Source organism: Tarenaya hassleriana, unplaced genomic scaffold (genome assembly GCF_000463585.1).
Source record: "Tarenaya hassleriana unplaced genomic scaffold, ASM46358v1 Cleome34, whole genome shotgun sequence".
Taxonomy (NCBI): Eukaryota; Viridiplantae; Streptophyta; class Magnoliopsida; order Brassicales; family Cleomaceae; genus Tarenaya; species Tarenaya hassleriana.
In genome coordinates this window covers 1172174-1192861 of record NW_010966542.1, presented here as the reverse complement: position 1 = coordinate 1192861, position 20688 = coordinate 1172174, and the positions used below count along the sequence as shown (strand labels likewise).

The 20688-nt window shown below is 42.1% G+C and overlaps 4 protein-coding genes across 5 annotated transcripts; 3 read left to right on the top strand and 1 right to left on the bottom strand.

Annotated features, from left to right (window-relative positions):
* Positions 1–311: 311 nt before the first annotated feature.
* Positions 312–2903, top strand: LOC104821838. 2 transcript variants are annotated; one of them, XR_002024515.1, is made up of 2 exons: positions 312–727; positions 2816–2903. XR_002024515.1 is itself a non-coding variant. In XM_010552846.2 (1 exon), the coding sequence occupies exon 1, from the start codon at positions 367–369 to the stop codon at positions 604–606; it is 240 nt and encodes a 79-aa protein (XP_010551148.1). In that variant the 5' UTR covers positions 312–366; the 3' UTR covers positions 607–879. The 2 variants fall into 2 exon arrangements, 1 of the variants encoding a protein (XP_010551148.1); XM_010552846.2 differs by lacking the exon at positions 2816–2903 and having other exon boundaries at positions 312–879.
* A 4040-nt stretch (positions 2904–6943) lies between these two features.
* Positions 6944–13819, top strand: LOC104821837 (DExH-box ATP-dependent RNA helicase DExH3). The gene is made up of 19 exons (XM_010552845.2): positions 6944–7529; positions 7752–7906; positions 8004–8091; positions 8342–8569; positions 8662–8757; positions 8886–9074; positions 9231–9390; positions 9468–9598; positions 9856–10029; positions 10122–10394; positions 10592–10786; positions 10922–11125; positions 11235–11304; positions 11415–11563; positions 11698–12003; positions 12205–12264; positions 12400–12552; positions 12647–12757; positions 12880–13819. Exons 1-19 carry the CDS (start codon positions 7131–7133, stop codon positions 13354–13356), a joined length of 3618 nt encoding a protein of 1205 aa, XP_010551147.1. The 5' UTR covers positions 6944–7130; the 3' UTR covers positions 13357–13819.
* A 952-nt stretch (positions 13820–14771) lies between these two features.
* Positions 14772–18052, bottom strand: LOC104821836 (peroxisome biogenesis protein 3-2-like). The gene is made up of 7 exons (XM_010552844.1): positions 17718–18052; positions 17434–17595; positions 17121–17311; positions 16897–17027; positions 16314–16441; positions 15400–15642; positions 14772–15228 (listed from the first exon to the last, which is right to left on the bottom strand). The coding sequence occupies exons 1-7, from the start codon at positions 17729–17731 to the stop codon at positions 14982–14984; spliced, it is 1116 nt and encodes a 371-aa protein (XP_010551146.1). The 5' UTR covers positions 17732–18052; the 3' UTR covers positions 14772–14981.
* Positions 18053–18640: 588 nt separating this feature from the next.
* LOC104821835 (receptor for activated C kinase 1B-like) lies at positions 18641–20363 on the top strand. Its single transcript, XM_010552843.2, has 2 exons — positions 18641–19587; positions 19984–20363. Exons 1-2 carry the CDS (start codon positions 18706–18708, stop codon positions 20083–20085), a joined length of 984 nt encoding a protein of 327 aa, XP_010551145.1. The 5' UTR covers positions 18641–18705; the 3' UTR covers positions 20086–20363.
* The last annotated feature ends 325 nt before the right edge of the window (positions 20364–20688 follow it).

The window sequence follows — 20688 nt, the reverse complement described above, 5'->3', positions numbered from 1 at the left end:
ATAAAAGCTTTCAATATCAAGCCATCCCTATTACTCTTATTATTGTTTATTAATATTATATATAAATGGGAATAAAAACAGGATTATTCTAGATTACAATTATTCAAACCTTTTTTTCAAAAGATTATTTAATATAAGTACATCAGTATTTAAGTTTGCAGAAATTATAGGCGATATAGTCCAATACGGAGCCATATAATTAATAGATTATTCTTTTTTTTTTCAAAATAAGTAAAGTATTTCAACTTCAATATTTATGTCAACGTTTATGACCTTCAAAAAAATCTCCACACACGTGAACAACTTGCCTCGTCCACGAGAGAGGGAGAGAGAGAGAGAGAGAGAGAGAGAGGGAGAGAGAGAGAGATGGCTAGAGAGATAGCAGGAGTAATAAATAATATCACAGAAACATCGCCGTTGGACTCTAACTATCTTCGTCATGTCATGTTCTTGGCTCTGGTCGGGATTTCAATAGTCTCGGCTCTGATATTCTTTTGCGCCGACGGAATCTCCAAAGACAAAGCCAATAACGGAGACTCCAACACTTACGGTGGCGGTTGCGCCGCTGGATGCGGCGGTGGCGGCGGAGGCGGCTGTGGAGCTTGAGCCGCTGAATTCGCACGTGTTCCAATTCTATCGGAAGGAACACACACAATCTGATTCTTACAGAATCCGACAGTTCCAACTCTTCTGGTGTTTTTGCGGCGACTGAATAGCCAATGAAAAGGTGCTACGTGTTGTTTCGGTAGAGATAATTCATATCTGTTGCTATTATCGATGGAGAGATCTGTGAGATATGTTCATGAAATTTAGTTTTGTCGCTCTGAAAACCGGACTTTAGTTTTTTCTTTTCATTTATTCCAAGTTTGTCAAAATTTATATCTTTGACTACAGTTAAGAAAAAAAAATGTGATTTTTGCAATTTTATGCGGATAAATTTCATAAAACTCTTTAGAAAAAAAATACAACTACAGAAGTAAAATTAAAACATTTCACACAAAAATGAGTCATAATTTTATTTATCTATGTTAGCAATTTGGTCCGGATAAACAAAATGGAAAACCAAAATAATTTAAATGACACAGAAACGACAACTGTATCTTCGATAAATTTTGATAATCAAATCAAGTATACATTATTTTCTTTATAAACTTGTTGGGCCTAAAATACCAAATAATTCGAGGAGAGACCCGATTGTAGTTGTGGTTTCGAGCTTGTACAGAAAGAGGAACAAGCGGATTTGTTCGCAGGAACCGTCTCGTCCCGATTTTTTTTGGGTCTATATTATTAAGGAGAATCAATTATAGATATCAAATCTGCTGCGATTGTAATCTTTCCATAACTGTTTCCTAAACTATAGCTAAGCCTTGCTGTATATATCCTCATGTAACAAGTGTAAAGCAATGCAATATTATTCAAACCCTCATATGGTATCAGAGCGTTTATAGTCAAAAGACTAAATCAACTCCGAAAACCCTAAAAATCCCCTCCTCTTGCTGTCGCCATGGCCACCGATGGAAGCTCCTCTGCCAACGGCAACCAATCCTCTGTTCCGAATGAGACTGTTACACCATTCAATCCAGAAAATCCCTCTCAAACATTGATCAACATCAATGTGTCGAATGTTTCGAAGCTAACGGCAACGAACTACATTCCGTGGAGTCTCCAAATCCGAGCCTTGCTGCAAGGCTATAACCTTGCTGGATTCCTTGAGCAAACTACTGCTCCATCAGCCACCGTCACCATCAACGACGTCGTCACCCCAAACCCCGCCTATGAGGCGTGGTTCCGACAAGATAGGCTGATCTTTGCTGCTCTCCTTGGCTCTCTCTCCAGCTCCTGCCAAGCCATCGTCACTACATCCCCAACCTCCGGCCATGCATGGCACACACTGGCCACGACGTACGGCCGTTCAAGCCGTGGCCATGTGAAACAAATCAAGGAGCAACTTCGTCGTTTCACAAAGGGAACCAAGTCCATTGATGACTATATGACTTTCTTCAAGGTAAAAGCCGATGAACTCGCTCTCCTTGGGAAACCGATGGATCATGAAGATCTTATCGACCTTACGCTTGCCGGTCTTGGAGATGAGTACAAGGCCATCAAAGATGTTGTCCACGCCAAGGACACCGCAATATCATTTGTTGAACTCCATGAGAAGCTACTCAACCATGAGGTGGATATTCTCGCATCACAGTCCACACTCTCGGTTGTCCCCATTACGGCTAATACTGCATCGTTCAAACCTCGGCAACAGTTTCGATCGAACAACCGTCAACAGCATGATCCGCGGATGCAAAGGAACTCGAATACTAGCTCAAGAGGCTATCAAGGCAAGTGTCAACTATGTGGAGTGCATGGGCATAGTGCGAAGTTCTGTCGTCTTCTTCGTGGAAATTCTGGCCACATGCAAAACTCGTCATATGGCTCCGATTCGAGCTCACTTGGGTCAGGTCTGTACCATCAGCCCTCGACCTATGCTCCGCCTCGTTCTGGTCCAATGGTGAATGTTGCCTCGGTTGGTGACCAATCCCCGGCATGGCTCCTTGATTCCGGTGCCTCGCATCACGTCACTACCGACCTAGCAAATCTCTCGCTCCATGCGCCTTATACCGGTGGAGATGATGTTGTGATTGGTGATGGATCAGGCCTCTCGATCGCACATACTGGTTCTATGTCACTTCCCTCTACCACTCGTTCTCTCTCGCTACATAATGTTCTTCATGTTCCGACCATTCATAAAAATTTAATTTCTGTCCACCAACTTTGTCATGCTAATGATGTTTCTGTCGAATTTTTCCCTCATTCTTTTCAGGTGAAGGATCTCAATACGGGGGCACAAATCACAAGAGGTCAAGCTAAGAATGGAGTGTACGAATGGCCGAAACCCGTTATCGAGTCTATCCGATCTCAACCTCTCGTTTCCGTCTTTTCTACTGTCAAGACCACTTTGTCTGAGTGGCATGCTAGGCTAGGTCATCCGTCTTTGGATACTTTACGTAAAATAATCTCCGGGTTATCTCTTCCGTTGATAAACCCGTCGAGTAAGTCATTGTTTTGCAATTCTTGTTCTATCAATAAAAGCCACAAGTTACCGTTTTTCACTTCCTCCGTTGTCTCCTCTAAACCTCTTGAAATTCTCTATTCCGATGTGTGGACATCTCCAATTGAATCGTTTGATGGTTACAAATATTACGTAATTTTTGTCGACCATTTCACTCGATACACTTGGCTCTATCCACTCAAAAGAAAATCCTCGGTTTTTGACGTCTTCGTTCGTTTCAAGCCCCTTGTTGAAAACCGATTCCAAACCAAAATCCTCACCCTTTATTCCGATAATGGAGGGGAATACCTTGCACTAAAAGACTTTCTTTCGAGTCATGGCATCTCTCATTTCACAACGCCTCCTCACACCCCCGAACACAATGGGATTTCCGAAAGGAAACATCGCCATATCGTGGAAACGGGTCTCTCTTTGTTATCTCATGCGTCTATTCCACGAGAATATTGGACTTATGCGTTTCCAACCGCAGTTTACCTCATAAACCGCCTACCGACCGAGATTCTAAGTCATCGTTCTCCATTTGAGTCTCTCTTTCAAACGATCCCAAACTATCACAAATTACGTTCCTTTGGATGTCTTTGTTACCCGTGGCTACGTCCATATTCCCGACATAAACTTGATCCCCGTTCCACTCCGTGTGTCTTTGTTGGCTACTCACTAACTCAAAGTGCGTACTTGTGTCTTCATGTCCCCTCTCACCGCCTCTATGTCTCTAGACACGTTGACTTTGAAGAAAACATCTTCCCCTTCTTGTCCCTTCGGGCCTCTGAGTCTCCTAGTTCATCGTGTGATCCACTTCCTTTGATCGAGTCTCGTCCTTCCCTAGTCCCGTACATGCCTTCGTACACGCCGTCGGCTTCGACCGTGTCTCCCTCAATGAATCCTTTGCCAGATGAGAATATGGGAACCTCGCCGGAAACCTCACCTTCACCCTCTCCTACTGCCGAGAACGTTACCAGCCCTACCATTCCTACACCACCATCACCGGCCACACACCAAATTTCCAGTGAGCCCACACATCGGTCCGAGCCATCACAAACTCCCATGATCGAGATCGAAAACCACCCTACCCAACCACCTATTCGAAACTCACACCCAATGACAACCCGATCCAAGAACCACATCTCAAAACCATCCAAGAAACTTACCCTCACTGTATCACACCAAACCCCAAGTGATATAGAACCCACATGTGTGACGAAAGCGCTAAAGGATCCGAAGTGGAGACATGCAATGCATGATGAATTCAATGCATTACTTCGAAATGGCACATGGCGACTCGTACCTCCTCACCCGTCCTACAATGTTGTCGGTAATAAGTGGGTTTTTCGAACTAAACGGCTTTCGGATGGTTCTATTGACAGGTATAAGGCTCGCCTTGTGGCCAAGGGTTTCCATCAAAGGCCCGGTGTTGATTACACCGAAACATTTAGCCCCGTGGTGAAACCGACAACAATACGGGTGGTCCTAAGCATCGCTATGTCTCGTGGATGGATCTTGCGCCAACTTGATGTCAACAATGCATTTCTCCAAGGGTCACTCACCGAAGATGTTTATATGACACAACCGCAAGGCTTTGTAGATCAAGACAATCCTACACACGTTTGCAAATTGCAAAAAGCTCTCTACGGTCTCAAGCAAGCTCCACGGACATGGTATAAGGAGCTATGCAATTTTCTTCTTCAATCCGGGTTCACAAATGCTCTCTCGGACACCTCTCTATTCGTCCTTCATCAAGGCGACATTTCCGTCTTTTTGCTCGTGTACGTTGATGATATAATCATCACCGGCAATCAACCGAGGATAGTTCGCAAGTACATCGACATGTTGGCAGCTCGGTTTTCCTTGAAAGATCTTGGCAACCTCTCATACTTTCTTGGTGTTGAAGTCACCGACACTCCGAAGGGTTTGCTTCTCACTCAAGAAAGGTATATCACGGATCTCTTAACTCGCCACATGTGCTAACCCTGTCACGACACCTATGTCTTCGACAGCCAAGCTCTCCATGCACTCCGGGATAGCTTTAGAAGATCCGACCCAATACCGACAGGTTGTAGGGAGCTTGCAATATCTCATGTTTACTCGGCCCGACATTGCATATCCCGTGAACAAATTATCACGCTACATGCATCGACCCACATCGGACCATTGGCAATCCGTCAAACATATACTAAGGTATCTTGCCGGAACGCGCTCCCTTGGTGTACTCTATCCTCGGACGAATCCCATATCATTACATGCTTACTCGGACGCGGATTGGGGAGGTGATCAGGATGACTTCAGTTCAACGGGAGCATACATTGTTTATTTGGGCAGCCATCCAATATCATGGTCTTCGAAGAAGCAAAAATTCGCAGCGAAGTCATCAACGGAAGCTGAATACAAATCGGTCTCGTCTACGGCCTCAGAGGTAGAATGGATCATGTCTCTCCTATCAGAACTACGAGTTCCTATCGCATCAACTCCGGTCATATATTGTGATAATGTGGGTGCCACATACTTATCGGCTAATCCTGTATTTCACTCGAGGATGAAATATGTGGCCATTGACTATCACTACATACGAGGTCTTGTGGAAGCCAAGAAGCTTCGTGTTGCCCACATTTCGGCGTCGGACCAACTTGCCGACACACTCACCAAACCTCTCTCGCGGCTCAAGTTCGACAATTTCCGACTCAAGATTGGACTCTACTCTCCGTCCATCTTGCGGGGGCATATTAAGGAGAATCAATTATAGATATCAAATCTGCTGCGATTGTAATCTTTCCATAACTGTTTCCTAAACTATAGCTAAGCCTTGCTGTATATATCCTCATGTAACAAGTGTAAAGCAATGCAATATTATTCAAACCCTCATATATATAACCAAATCCGAAATCCGACCCTATATATTTCGGGTTTGTATTGGATCATGTCGGGTCGATCCGACAACTCAAATTTATTAAGATTTTTTTTAAAAAAAAAATATCGGGCTTTTGATTCGATCCGAATCGGACCTCAAAACTCGATTTTTTCGGATCGAAAAATTTAGGCATGAAACCTGCTATTTTTCGGGTTTGGTCGGACCGGATTCCGGGTATCGAGATTTAACGGATACTCCTAATAATCTCGTGCGGGTGTGGAGAGTGCTTCCGTGAGAAGCATCGCCAATCTATTGCCGCTAAGAAAATGGTAAAAAGAAAAACATTTTGAAGTGTATTCTACAAATGTTTGAAAGTTGAAACAAGGGGGTATTAACAATTAACACACGTGCGCCTCTTTCTTTGTTTCAGGATAAAATATAAAAATGTAAACTGCAAACGTACATGGGGTGTGATTAGAACTGCCACTGCTTATCGACTCCATGGTTCACCATCCATCATCTAGAGACCCCACATACTTGGATTCACGTACTCACGCGTGTATGCGTATATCTCTACACACATTATACGTATGTCTACTCGCTTTGATTTCAGCCTGCGGAAATATGCCCTGTTCCCGAGTTCAGTCACAGTGGCTATAGGGTTCAGTCCTGCATTCTCGGCCATTTGATTCCTGTGATTTCTTCTTCGTCATGATGACCTCGCCGGTCTCCGTCGATATCATCTTGTCCATTCCCTTCCGCTTGTTGTCGACAAACAACTCGAGGTTGCGATTCCGCAGGTGCCGCCATTATTGATTACACCGAGGAGCTCGAGATCAGATCTTGATCCTCTGGAGACGAGGTCGATCACTCACCGTAACAGAGGAGAACCCCCAGAAGGTGATCAACGAGATGCCGTTTGGTTTCACAAACTTGTCCGGGTTTCTGGGATTGGGCCGATGGTCTCTACATTCCCAAAAAGCCCATTTATTAGCCCAATTATTTATCCGCCATGGCCGACCTTTGAGGGGGTTATCGCGGGTTGTGGCAACTGCGCAGCCTCAGAAAAACCTCGCCCCTTTCGTTAACTGAAATCGCCAGTCTCTGTTTCTGTCGCAGAAGAACAGAGACCAGGAAGAGGGCAGGGACCTAGGCCGAAAAGTCGAACTCTTTTCCGGCCTTCAGATGCTCCAGAGCTACTGACGTGGCGGTGAAGCTCGAGAAATGCCGTACTATTCGGTGATTTTTCGGGGATATATCAGAGCCACCGCCGCATCCGCCTCCGCTCCCGCAGGTGCTGCCTCCATGGCTATGCAACAATACCCTTTTCAGCTATGTCGGAACCCTAAATTCCTTTTAAAGCCCTCGTCTCCGGTGAGGTCCCTGCATTGGTTCCGGACTTCGGGGTTGGTCACGTGCCGCCGGAGTCGGAGGGCGAAGATCACGTGCCTGAGCGGCGGTGGCGGCCGTGCCTCGGAGGCCCCTCTGTTGGATTGGAGAACAGTCGTTTTGCCGTACCTGCAGAACCAGAGCTCTAACTATGGCCGGACTGCTTACTACGACTGCGTCTCGAGCGATGAGTCTGATACTGACGTCGGGTCGTCATCTCAGCAGAACCAAATGGTGATTTGGATTCTTTCCGTAGTTTAGATTCCTTTTTCCATTGAATTTGGTGATTGTTGTGTTTTCGAACACGTATCTTATTTGTTTAAATTTTGGTCGAAATTGATTCTTTTCCTGTTCTGATGGACCGAGAAATATAGCCTGTGTTTGGAATTGGTAAGAAACTGGTGAATTCCATCTGCCTTGGTGCTTATTTGTTGTACCTTTTTCATGTTATTTCAGGCAAATTCGACCCTTGATAACATTGATCAATGGAGGTTCAAACTTACCATGCTTCTCCGAAACAATGAAGAGCAAGAAGTTGTGTCAAGGGAGAGAAAGGACAGGCGCGATTTCGAGCATCTCTCAGCATTGGCCTCCAGAATGGGATTGCATAGGTATCCTCTCCTGTCTTTTGTTAGAATAAGCAGAGTTTTTAGTTTGAGTTTCTGTCTCTATTTTCAATCTTTAAAAACTGTTATTTCTCGTGTGCAGCCGTCAGTATTCAAAAGTTGTTGTTTTTAGTAAAACTCCTTTGCCCAATTATAGAGCTGATCTTGACGATAAGCGCCCGCAAAGAGAGGTATTTACTTGATCTTTAGTCAATTCTGTGTTAATTAGGTACTTCTTTATGTTATTGTTTGCACGGTTGGAAATATGTTAAATCATCGGACGTATTTTGCCCACGTGACACTTTGAATACTACAAAGCTGGTCACTTGTTTCTTTGGTGATATCACATGTCGAAGAGTCTTAAATATTTATGTAGTGCTTGTGCTTACATGTTTTGTTGTGTTACATTTGTTAACTTTCATGTTTGGTCGGACATAACAGGTGGTTTTGCCTTTTGGCCTACAAAGTGAAGTTGATGCCAATCTGCATGCTTTCCTCAATGAGAAACAAGCAAGGATTCCGAAGGTGCCAAGATCAAACAGTAGTGACAGTTTAACTGATGATGGAGTCTACGAGCAGCCTGAGCCCCCGAGGCAGAATAGCGTTGCCATGGAGAGGGTACTTCAAAGGAGGAGTTTGCAACTAAGGAGCAAGCAACAGGAATGGCTGGTTGGTTTTGAATGAAGTCCTGTCCCTTTGCATAACGGCCATTGTCGTATTCTTATGTGGGGATATGTTAATACGTATCAATTGCTTGGCAGGATTCTCCAGAAGGGCAGAAAATGCTAGAGTTTCGGAAAACCCTTCCTTCATACAAAGAGAAAGATGCACTACTGAAAGCCATTTCTGAAAACCAGGTTAATTGTAATTCCTCCTGTTTCAGTTCTCTGTAGCAACCATGTGAGAAATTCGAGTTTGATTGGTTTTCTGACTATCAGGCTTCCTGCACATTTATCTTTTGTCACACTCGTACATGTGCTTGCAGGTTATAGTTGTGTCTGGAGAAACTGGTTGTGGTAAAACCACACAACTTCCGCAGTACATTCTAGAGTCTGAGATCGAGGCTACCCGTGGAGCATCGTGCAGCATCATCTGTACCCAGCCTAGAAGAATATCTGCTATTTCTGTTTCCGAACGAGTTGCTGCAGAGCGAGGCGAGCAAATAGGAGAATCTGTAAGTTCTCTTTCTGGTTTCTTGCCCTTCGCAGTTGGGTTTGCTCTGTGAGTCAATTTGTCTATCAGGGAAAGATGGAAATCTTCAATAGATACATGTCAACAAAATGGAAAATATATAGCTGCTTTGGTGTCACATGCATTCTCCCCTTGTAAGGTTGGCTATAAAGTGCGGCTGGAAGGAATGAGAGGAAGAGACACCCGTCTTCTTTTTTGTACTACTGGTGTTTTACTCAGAAGGTTACTTGTCGATCGAAACCTGAAAGGTGTGACTCATGTTATAGTTGATGAGATCCATGAGCGTGGGATGAATGAAGGTAAAACTAGTACTGCTGAAGTTGTCAATCAGTCATTCCAGTAATGTATTCTCACATTCTGTTCTCATTTGTGTCAGATTTTCTTCTCATTGTCCTTAAAGAACTCCTTCCTCGTCGACCGGATCTGAGGTTGATTTTGATGAGCGCCACTTTGAATGCTGAGCTCTTTTCTTCTTATTTTGGTGGCGCTCCAACCATGCATATTCCGGTAAGTTCTCCATTTCCAGTTGTCTTGTTCTTGTTTTCATACATATTTTCTTTTCTCCATAACCAATGAGGTGTTTCTGATGGTTGTAAATGACGGTCCCTCTTACAAGCATTTTAATCTGTAGCTCTGTTCCGAGATCCTTTTAGTAACCTGAAGTTTCTGGAAGTGTCTTTAAAGGGATTACATTGTAGGACTTTCTAGGACAAACCATCTCTTTCGTTTTCTACTAAAATTTGTGAGTGCAACTTTCTGGTCAGGGTTTCACTTACCCTGTCCGGGCCCATTTCTTGGAGGACATACTTGAGACAACTGGATACAGGCTGACACAGTATAATCAAATTGATGACTACGGTCAAGAAAAGGGTTGGAAAATGCAAAAACAAGCTCTAGCTTTCAAAAAGAGGAAATCCCAGATTGCTTCTGCTGTTGAGGTACTGAAAGATTGTTATGTTACACCACCAACAAATTCATATTCTCTTGTTTTTTTTTTTTGGCTAAAACTGTCTTGTGAATTTGTGATCAGGATGCCCTTGAGAATGCTGACTTTAAAGGTTACAGCTTGCGCACCAGAGAGTCTCTATCATGCTGGAGTCCTGATTCATTGGGCTTTAACCTTATTGAGCATGTGCTTTGTCATATTGTCAAGAAAGAGAGACCTGGTGCTGTTTTGGTGTTCATGACTGGTTGGGATGATATTAATTCTTTGAAGGATCAGCTCCAAGCTCATCCTCTTCTGGGAGACCCCAGCAGAGTTTTGTTGCTTGCAAGTCATGGATCCATGGCCAGTTCTGAGCAGGTGATGTTGTTATTCATTGCCACCCTGTTCTATATATAACACAACAGTGAAAAGTTTTTAATCTTTGACGAAGTTTAAAGAGTTCTTGAGTTTACATATTTCTAATCTTTTTAGCACCTTTTGTTTATTATATTAGATTATCATTTTTTTTTGGTTTTTGTTTTCTGGTTCTAATCTTTTCTTTTCTGTTTTAACAGAGGTTGATCTTTGATAGACCTCCAGAAGGAGTTAGGAAAATAGTTCTGGCTACTAATATGGCTGAGACGAGTATCACCATCAATGATGTGGTATTTGTGGTTGATTGTGGAAAAGCAAAAGAGACATCCTATGATGCACTTAACAACACTCCTTGTTTGCTTCCGACGTGGATCTCAAAAGCAGCGGCTCGTCAAGTAAGAAAATAAATATGATAACTGTTGCTTAAGGTTTTGTTTTGTGAATGAGTATAGAAAATGCTTTGCCACCTTGGTTATTGGCCTTGAGTTGAACTAAGTTGATTGTACTTTCATTTTCTGCCTCTCTTTCAGAGAAAAGGAAGAGCTGGTCGCGTTATGCCTGGAGAATGTTATCACCTTTATCCTAGATGTGTTTATGATGCATTCGCTGATTACCAGCAACCAGAACTCCTAAGGACACCTTTGCAGTCTCTGTGTTTACAAATCAAAAGTTTACGACTTGGAAGCATTTCAGACTTCCTTTCCCGGGCATTGCAACCTCCTGAACCTTTATCGGTAATCTTTATCAAACACCATTATCTCTGTACAACCTAATAGCTATGGTTTTATACCCACTTGTTCTCCTTTACCTTATGCATCACATGATGATCATGTTGTTTTGTAGGTCCAAAACGCTGTGGAATATCTGAAGATCATTGGTGCTCTTGATGAGAATGAAAATTTGTCGGTTTTAGGTGTGTGGGGCGCTCTGTCTCACCCGGGGCTTATAAAGTGCTGGATTGATATTATTTTGAGAACACTTATAAAGTGCTGGATTCATATTTTTCCCCTGTTGTCTGCGCAGGAAAGAAATTGTCACTGCTTCCAGTGGAGCCTAAACTTGGGAAGATGCTTATTTTAGGGGCTATCTTCAGCTGTCTCGACCCCATAATGACTGTTGTTACTGGTCTTAGTGTTAGAGACCCGTTCCTTATGCCATTTGACAAAAAGGATGTAAGTTAGTGGTGGATTGTTCACACATCCCTTTTTCATTTTTACATATTGTTTGACACTTGAAATCTGCTTTCAAGTAGCCTTTGGATTGCCAAGAACTGTCTTTTAACATTCGTCAATTTATTACATCACAGCTAGCAGAATCATCAAAATCCCAGTTCGCTGCCCGGGATTACAGCGACCACATGGCCCTGGCTCGAGCGTACAATGGCTGGAAAGAAGCTGAAAAAGAACAATCTGGTTATGAGTATTGCTGGAAGAATTTTCTCTCTTTCCAAACTCTGAAGGCCATGGACTCCATGAGGAGGCAATTTTTCTTTCTCCTGAAGGATGCTTCTCTAATTGATAATGTGGAAGATTGCAATAAGCTGAGCCATGATGACCATCTTGTCCGGGCCATAATCTGCGCAGGCTTATACCCTGGAATATGTTCTGTTGTGGTGAGACATATCTTTAGTCGGTTTACCCCTGAAATCTTATGATTTGGATTTCTGTATTTTTTTCCTTTTCCTGCTTGGATTTAATCTTTCTCACTTATTTTTGCCAAGCAAAAGTGAAAAGCAGAGCAGTTCCCTTCGTGAAGTGTTTCTTTTGCCACAAATATTGTAGTTCACTCATGTTTAAACTATTTTTTCCTGCAGAATAAGGATAAGTCAATTGCACTTAAGACAATGGAGGATGGGCAGGTGCTTCTGTACTCGGTAAGTTTTATCATTTGAATGTGCCACTCTTCATAAATTCAGAAATCCTCTCCAGAACCTTCTGGGCAGAACATCTTTGACTGCCAATTCTGGAACCTTCATCATATCCTGAGATCGAGTATATCTGTCGTGCAGAATTCTGTGAATGCCAATGTACCAAAGATTCCATACCCATGGCTAGTCTTCAATGAAAAAGTGAAAGTTAACTCAGTTTTCCTCCGAGATTCCACTGCTGTATCTGACTCGATTCTTCTTTTGTTTGGAGGAAAGATATCTTCTGGTGGATTGGCAAGTCCTATTCCTTCCTATGTTTCATTGCCATTCTTGTTCTCTATTATTTTGGTTTTTTTATTTACATGGAATAACTGGTATGTTTCAATAGGACGGACATCTTAAAATGCTCGGAGGATATCTCGAGTTTTTCATGAAACCTTCCCTGGCAGATACATACATAGGGTTGAAAGGAGAGCTTGACGAACTTATTCACAATAAGGTAAATTTGAAGCTTGAAATGTTCACAAACGGGTCTGCTCTTCTTCTAGAGTCCAAAATAAAAGACTCATTTGGCAGCCTTTTACTCATTGATGATATTTTTGTTATTTGGTCTTTCCACAGCTTCTGAATCCCAAACTTGATATCCAACTGTACAATGAGCTCATATCAGCTATGAGATTGCTTGTGTCTGAGGACCAGTGTGAGGGCAGGTTTGTGTTCGGCCGCACATCAGTGGCCCCCACGAAAAAGAAGCTTAAAGACTTGAGCAGTCACGGAGGAGGCGATGGTGGGGACAACTTCAAGAACCATCTTCAGACATTGCTGGCCCGTTCAGGACATGGAGCACCTGTGTACAAGACAAGACCGCTGAAGAACAACCAGTTTCGAGCTATGGTTTCTTTCAACGGGTTGGATTTCGCTGGGAAGCCATGTGGTAGCAAGAAACTCGCAGAGAAGGACGCAGCTCATGAGGCTTTGCTTTGGTTACAAGGAGAGACCAACTCGAGTCTGGGTGATCTTAACCACATGTCAATGCTCTTGAAGAAGAACAGAGGTAAAAGGCCTCGGAGTGCATCATCTCAATGGGGGTGGGGTTAGGGTTAGGGTTAGGGTTCATCCATGAATCCATGCCATAGGACTGCGGAAGAAGTTCAAGAGGGTCTAAATTAGACCAGCACTAACCGAAGGGAAATGTTTTGCTTGATGGGTTTGTGATGGAAGCTGGCTCGGCGGCATTGATCACTCCAAAATAACTGTTGAAGAAGTTATAGACTCGCAGATTGAGATCGGAACCGTTGGTTCTATGGCAGATTCAAGAACCAAACTACGAGGTCTTTAGGTTCGTAGTGATTATACAGATGCTCTGTGACCCTTGTGGACGAGGGTTGTCAAAAACTGTTCTGTGACCCTTGTCTGGTTTTTTTGGTTGTCTTTGATGTTATATGCTGACTTGGGTTTTTCTTGTAAAATCTAGAACGGCTTTATACGTGTTATGTATGCATAACGTTTGTATGTATTCTATTTCTCATGGCATGTGCGATACGAAAATTTCCCTGTTTTCCATCGAAAGGCATGTCATAGAATAATCCAAAAAATATAGGGATTATAGGGACGATGATGATGATATTACTTGCATTGAAGCTATATGTGTTTCAACCCATATCCTTGTATATCATTTTTCGTATGACCAATATGATCATCGTGATTTATTACCGTTAAAATTATATGATGACCACATTACATGACCAATGTGATCAGAAGATGATAGTGTTGTGATCAGAATATGATGTTTACATTGATCACAAAAAATTAGATTAAAAAAGGTATGTTCTAAAGTCTATATAGTAAAGTAAGATTAGTTTTGATATTATGTGAAGAAGCTCGAGAGTTTTAACAAGAACCGATCCAAATCAGCACTTGCCTTCTGTGCCATGTTAAGAGCCAAAATGCAACTTCTGTATTTTTATCAATATTGGTTATTCAATATGAATAAATTTTAAAAGAAAAAAAAAACAGAAAAGTAGGTGTAAAACCGGCGGAGATTTCGGACCGGGTTTGATTCAGACTTGAAACATTTGGACCCGATAAAACTTCGTACCTATATTGGAGGTCTAAAACACGGCCCTATAGAATTTCGGGGGAATTCGAATCGAGTTTCAAACTTTTTTGTTTAATAATAATTTTTTTCATAATTGCAACGCAATTACAAAAAATAATATAATAAACGTTTACATATAAAAATTTCAACAAAAATATCCCTAAAATAAAAATATCAAAATAACTAATTAAAAAACATCATATCTACAAATCTTAAAATCATGTAAAATATTACAAACACTACAATTAAAATATAATAATAAAATAAAATCGTAAATTAAAAAAACTTGCATCGATATATACATAATTGTCCGACCAAACTGGGCCGTGTATAACAGTGAAATAGAGCCCACAACACAATGCCGTGCGTGATGATGATGAATTTTTTTTTAAAAAAAAAAAAAACCAGGAATGACTTGTATTGAAAAAGCCTATATTTTGGGGAAAACAATGTGAAAACCAATAACAGAGGTGTGACCCTTTTGTCAAATAGTTCAGTAATCCAAACAATGTCATTAACTAACAACAAACACCCTACTCTCCTTTCACTTTGATGCTAAGATCCCAACCAAAAAGAGAGAGAACAGAGAGGGGCATTATTTTTGCATCTGAGGACACTAAAAAGACTATTGCGGCATACTTGCGTATAAGAGAGTGAAAAAGAGCTGAACTTCAGGCAGATCCCGGATGAGTTGTAAGAACCGGTTCTTGCCCGGTTCTGCTGTAACAACCGGTATCGTCATCTCAATCCTCGGTAGGAGTTTCGCCAATGGCATCCCCCCCGTTCCCAGACTGCCCTCAGTTCCCATCTCCTCTACCAATGCTGCGGTGAACGTCTTCAGGGATATCTCTGCTATGTTGGTGAATTCGGTGCTGCAAGAAGAAAGAGACCATAGACATTGGTGGGTTCTTTATTTTGCTTTGTAAAATCAAACTATGAAAACATTGAAGGAAGATGAAACTTTGGTCAGTAGACTCAGAACTCACCCAAGTGTGTAAAGAAGAGGAAGAGTCATATCGTGGAAAAAGGTGCAGAGACGTTACCTGGTGAGCACTTCTCGGGTTTCAACCATGAGTTGATCGAACTTGGCCACTGTTACATTGGAAGGAGAAACTTTGGTGAGATTGTCTGAAGAGTTTGAGTCGATTCTTGAGGGTCTTGTCTCTTGGGGTATCATCAGGTAATCCACCCAGTGATGGGGACTTCCAGTGCTCATGAACACATCCAAAATCTGCATCACTGTCTCTTGAAGAACGCTGGTTGTGAAAACATCCTTCAACTGCTTTCTGCACATAAGCATACGGGCTGTTCAAGAAAACATCAAACAAATTTCCATTTACTGCAACAGATACCTGCAGCATACCAAAGAGTCTACTTGTTGCAGCTTGTTGGCTCTTACTTTTAGCTTAAGATTAATGACACAAATTACATTTTTGCTACCAAGTTGATAAACACAAAGCTCGAAGTTCCTGGCTGCAGGGACTAGACCCTTGAGAAACTAAAAAAATGGTTTCTAAACAAAGTCAATTGTTCTTAAATCTTTTGTAAATCATTTAAAATTTTAAGATCCTTTCTAGTTAAAATATCACATTTTAATATTTTAGGAGGTAGAGCCCAAAAACCAAAGAAATGTAAGCGTTATGGACTTTCATTTTTCTTTTGATAAGAAAAAAATGGCAAACAAAAAGCAAAAAGGAGCAATTTAGGTGTTTGCAATGTTATGGGAACCAGGTGGAGTCAACGCCTGTAATGCTGCAACAAATCAAAGCTTAAACCCCATATCGGAACATCGATGGACCCTTTATTTGGAAAGGATAGGATGTGAAAACGAAATACTAACCAGTACAGTCAAAGTGTAATGACCTACAAGACATGTGCTAGTAAGGCCAACACACCTTTAGTCAATGGTAAGGAGGAAAAGGTGCGAGATATCTTCAGCAGTACACTCGAAACTTACCCCTTGAGAACTTCTATGACTGCCCCCTGAATATTAGAAATCAAACCAGGCATGCCACGGGTAGCAAGGAAATCAGCACTTGAAAGGAATTTTTGTTCGTCATCTCTGTCGATGAGATCTAAGTCTTCCTGCAAAAAATTTAGCAGCAAAAATGTTCTGAGAGATCACGAGTTAGGGAGCGGTTTCAATAATTCAACCAACACAGTAGGAATCAGAACAGAACTAACATGACTTTCTGAAGCGAAAAACTTTTTCTGTTTGAAAGGCGCAAAACATAGGATATATCACCCCACAAATATTAATCCAGATTGGCCATGACTCAAAATTAATGAAATTTGGAAATCCCCGTGGTAGTGCATTCATAAGAAACTTTCATCATACCATAGCTGCTAAGAAAATATTCATACGCTTGCGATAATAGTGTACAACTTTCAGCGAAATGAAGAAAGAATTAGCTTGAAACGGTTCGTCGGGCATGAGCAAGGAAAATTATATTCTCTCACGTTTAGACACGCAAATGGAAGAAGCCGAGAACAGTGCAGTGGTATATAATAATGGTTCATCAGGCATTAAACTGTCTTACAAGTAGATGTGAGCTGCCCAGATCTCTAGCGGTGTCAATATACAAATGTCTGCCCAAAATGTTGACTTGAACCCTAATGTACAAGCTTAGCATTGTGACTGACCACAGGGACAAAACCATCCTAGTGAAGCCTGGAGGAAAAAAATATGAAGAGAAAACCTCCGATGAGAATCTCCAATTCGAAACAGATATATAGAGGAACAGAGGAAGAATGAGAAGCATACTTAAAATTTTGAGTTTATCCCAAAGCTGAAGCTTCTCAGATGGACTCAACGTTCCTTTTCCCTTATTGAGGCTCTCCATAATGATAGAAACATCGATCTCATTCATTATACGACCGCTCAAATATTGCATTGCATGAGGCAGTGTCGTAGCATCGGCGATCATCTGAATGTTCTCGAAATGGGCTTTCATTCTAAAGGATCATCACCGGAAAACAAAACGAAGAGCTACTGAGAAACCTAGATTTTGCACAAGAAATGCGATGAATTCAGAAAGCCCCAGAGGCATTTTCCTCGGTTAGTGTTCAGACTTAACTGGGTTTTGATGAGTTCTTCATTCTCACGCTCGATGGCGAGCTCTCGTTCCAAGTCTGCGAGCCTACGAGTGTGGGCATGGTATAGTTTGTAGAGCAAATACCCACTTCCCACGCAACCCGCCGTCACGAAAATCTTCCTCCTATGGTTCCTCCAGAAATCCCTAATTTTCCACAGAGAAGAAAAAACTAATTTCCCAGTCGCAAACACAAGCAAAACCCCACAAAATCTGTAGCCAGCGGAGCCTGAAACTGAAATTCCGAAGGACGAACTAAAAGAACAAACCTGACGAAACCCATGGACTTTGAAGCTACTGAAGTGGAATCCAGGAATCCATTTCCGAGGAATCACGCCAAAAACCCTTCAACCGGAATGAATTCAGACAGCGAGTCGAAGATTACTCCAAGATACACACACGCAGATAGAAAGATGAAGTTTCTCTCGTCTTGTTAGCTCTTTTCCGGCGATAAAGAGAGAGGAATTCCGACGAGAGAGATGGCTTTTGGCTTGTGATCGCTCCGATGGGTAAAGAGAAGAGAAGAGAAAAAGAGAGAGTTATCACCACAAACCCTTTTTGAAACATTGAATTGTAAACCGAATCTCCATCCCTCAGTATTTCAACAGGCATCAATCGACGAAAAATTAATCCTATTTCTAAAGATGAAGGTAACGAAATTAGAATATTTTTATGGAAATTATAAAGTATGTATATATATATATATATTTTAAATGGAAATTAAGGAAAGGCCGGTGGTTGCTTTGAACTAATTTTCTTATATCATTTTGGTTTTTATATATATAATTAATGTAAATGTTAAGGATTGGCAACTAAACCACAATTATTCATAAAAAAAAATAAGCAGATTAAATTTGGAATACTTCTAATTTCGTCATGATTAAGTAAACTAAAGACAACATCACGACTTAATTGGTCTCTAAAACCATAATTAGCTCGTGTATCAGCTGCTGATATGATAGAAAATAACATTTAACATAATAATGGACCGTCAATAATTGATAATCGAATGTAATATGGGCCTATTTCCAGGGACAATTTAATTTATTTAACGAACGCAGATCCTGTTGCTTCATGTTATAAGGCCCATACGGAGCCCATAAACTCGGCCCAAATGAAGCCCTTGATTCCGAAACTGACACCACACAAAGACCTAGTTCCTTCAGCCGAATATAAATAGCGTCGTTCATTTGCTTGTTGCTGCCTCCTCTGGACGAAGAAGAAGAAGACTGAGTTTTCTCTACGCAAACCCTAACAATGGCCGAGGGACTCGTGTTGAAGGGCACCATGCGCGCCCACGCCGATGCTGTTACTGCCATCGCCACTCCCGTCGACAATGCCGACTTCATCGTCTCCTCTTCCCGGGACAAGTCCATCGTCCTCTGGAAACTTACCAAGGAAGACAAGTCCTATGGCGTTCCTCAGCGGAGACTCACCGGTCACTCTCACTTTGTTCAGGATGTCGCCTTATCCTCCGACGGTCAGTTTGCTCTCTCCGGAAGCTGGGACGGCGAGCTCCGTCTCTGGGACCTCGCCACCGGCGTCTCCAGCCGCAGATTCGTCGGTCACACCAAGGATGTTCTCTCCGTCGCGTTCTCCGTTGATAACCGTCAGATCGTGTCGGCGTCTCGTGACCGTACGATCAAGCTGTGGAACACGCTCGGCGAGTGCAAGTACACTATCTCCGATCAATCTGAAGGTCACAGGGAATGGGTGAGCTGTGTGAGGTTTAGCCCCAACACCCTTGTGCCGACCATTGTCTCGGCCTCATGGGATCACACCGTGAAGGTGTGGAATCTCCAGAACTGCAAGCTGAGGAACACGCTCGTAGGTCACTCGGGCTATCTGAACACGGTGGCGGTGTCACCGGACGGTTCTCTCTGCGCAAGTGGCGGGAAAGACGGCATGATCTTGCTGTGGGACTTGGCGGAGGGGAAGAAGCTGTACTCCCTCGACGCGGGTGATGTGATCCACTCGCTCTGCTTCAGCCCCAACAGGTACTGGCTGTGCGCTGCGACCGAGCAGAGTATCAAGATATGGGATCTGGAGAGCAAGAGCGTTGTTGAGGACTTGAAGGTTGATCTCAAGGCCGAGGCAGAGAAGTCTGATGGCGACACTGGAGCCGCTAACAAGCAGAAGGTATGTCTTTTCTTCATAGAGTTAATGTATTGTTTTCGTCTGGGTTTTCAATGGGAATCGTTGATCTGCCGATGGAAATTTCCTTGCTGCGTTGACCATTATGGTGGTGAAATGTTTGATTCCTTGTTTATTATCTCTCAATCATACTGGACGAAGAGTAACACTGAACATTCTTAGACTGACATTGCCTGGATGCTCTGCAAAATTTGATTGTATTATGGACCCTTGATTCTCATAATGACAACGTTGGTGGGTTAGGAATGTTGCATATTTCAGATTCTGGGTTTTGTGTGAATGTGTTTTAAGGAAGAGAGGTATGGATAGATAGATGTGTAAGAGGAGGATAAGGGTAGATTTGGATTCAAGTGGTGAGGGGCTAATGGTGGGGAAATGCAGGTGATATACTGCACGAGCTTGAACTGGAGTGCAGATGGAAACACATTGTTCAGCGGTTACTCTGATGGAATCATCAGAGTCTGGGGTATCGGCCGTTTCTAGATGATGATGCCATGAAGAAGAAGAAGTTGCTGTCTTTGTCCATTGATGATGATTGTTAGCGGACATGCCAAAAAAAATACAGAACAAAAGCCGTTTCCTTTCATTTCTCTCGTATAATTGTTTTATATGCCTTGGAACCTCTGTTTTTTTTAGATCGCTCTCTTTTTATGCCCTTCCCTGTTCATCTTTTGGTCACGTGACATTCGTAACAGCATTTTGTCTTTATTTTGATGGCACTGACTTACCATCCTGTCCTGTGATGGATTCAAATTCTTTCACTTGAAGATCAAAACCTAAATAAATTTTACTAATTTTATCTATCATTGATCAATTTGGTATTTTACTTATTGTTATATTTTCCATCTTGTGTATCGTCACGGTTCGTATTTATCCGGTAACGAGTATGATATGCATATATATTCCAAAGAAAACTACTTCGCACTTCTAGATATTATGATTTCTAGTTATATATCTTACAATAGAGGTTCGAATGATGAATAATTGTTATTATCGAATTATCGAAAATTATATCCACCGACTAAAATCAGAATATATAAAGGTAATGTAAAAATGGTTAGGCCGGAAAATAAAAACAGTCAGAAA

Bases quoted from the DNA above. Each gene is read 5' to 3' on its own strand.
- LOC104821838 (XM_010552846.2), top strand. From the start codon at position 367: ATGGCTAGAGAGATAGCAGGAGTAATAAATAATATCACAGAAACATCG.
- LOC104821837 (XM_010552845.2), top strand. From the start codon at position 7,131: ATGCCGTACTATTCGGTGATTTTTCGGGGATATATCAGAGCCACCGCC. The intron at 10,030-10,121 runs GTACTGAAAGAT...ATTTGTGATCAG, and splicing joins AGATTGCTTCTGCTGTTGAG to GATGCCCTTGAGAATGCTGA. The intron at 10,395-10,591 runs GTGATGTTGTTA...CTGTTTTAACAG, and splicing joins CCATGGCCAGTTCTGAGCAG to AGGTTGATCTTTGATAGACC.
- LOC104821836 (XM_010552844.1), bottom strand. The intron at 17,028-17,120 runs GTATGCTTCTCA...TTTTTCCTCCAG, and splicing joins GGATAAACTCAAAATTTTAA to GCTTCACTAGGATGGTTTTG. The intron at 16,442-16,896 runs GTAAGACAGTTT...AATTTTTTGCAG, and splicing joins TGGGCAGCTCACATCTACTT to GAAGACTTAGATCTCATCGA.
- LOC104821835 (XM_010552843.2), top strand. From the start codon at position 18,706: ATGGCCGAGGGACTCGTGTTGAAGGGCACCATGCGCGCCCACGCCGAT. The intron at 19,588-19,983 runs GTATGTCTTTTC...GGGGAAATGCAG, and splicing joins GAGCCGCTAACAAGCAGAAG to GTGATATACTGCACGAGCTT.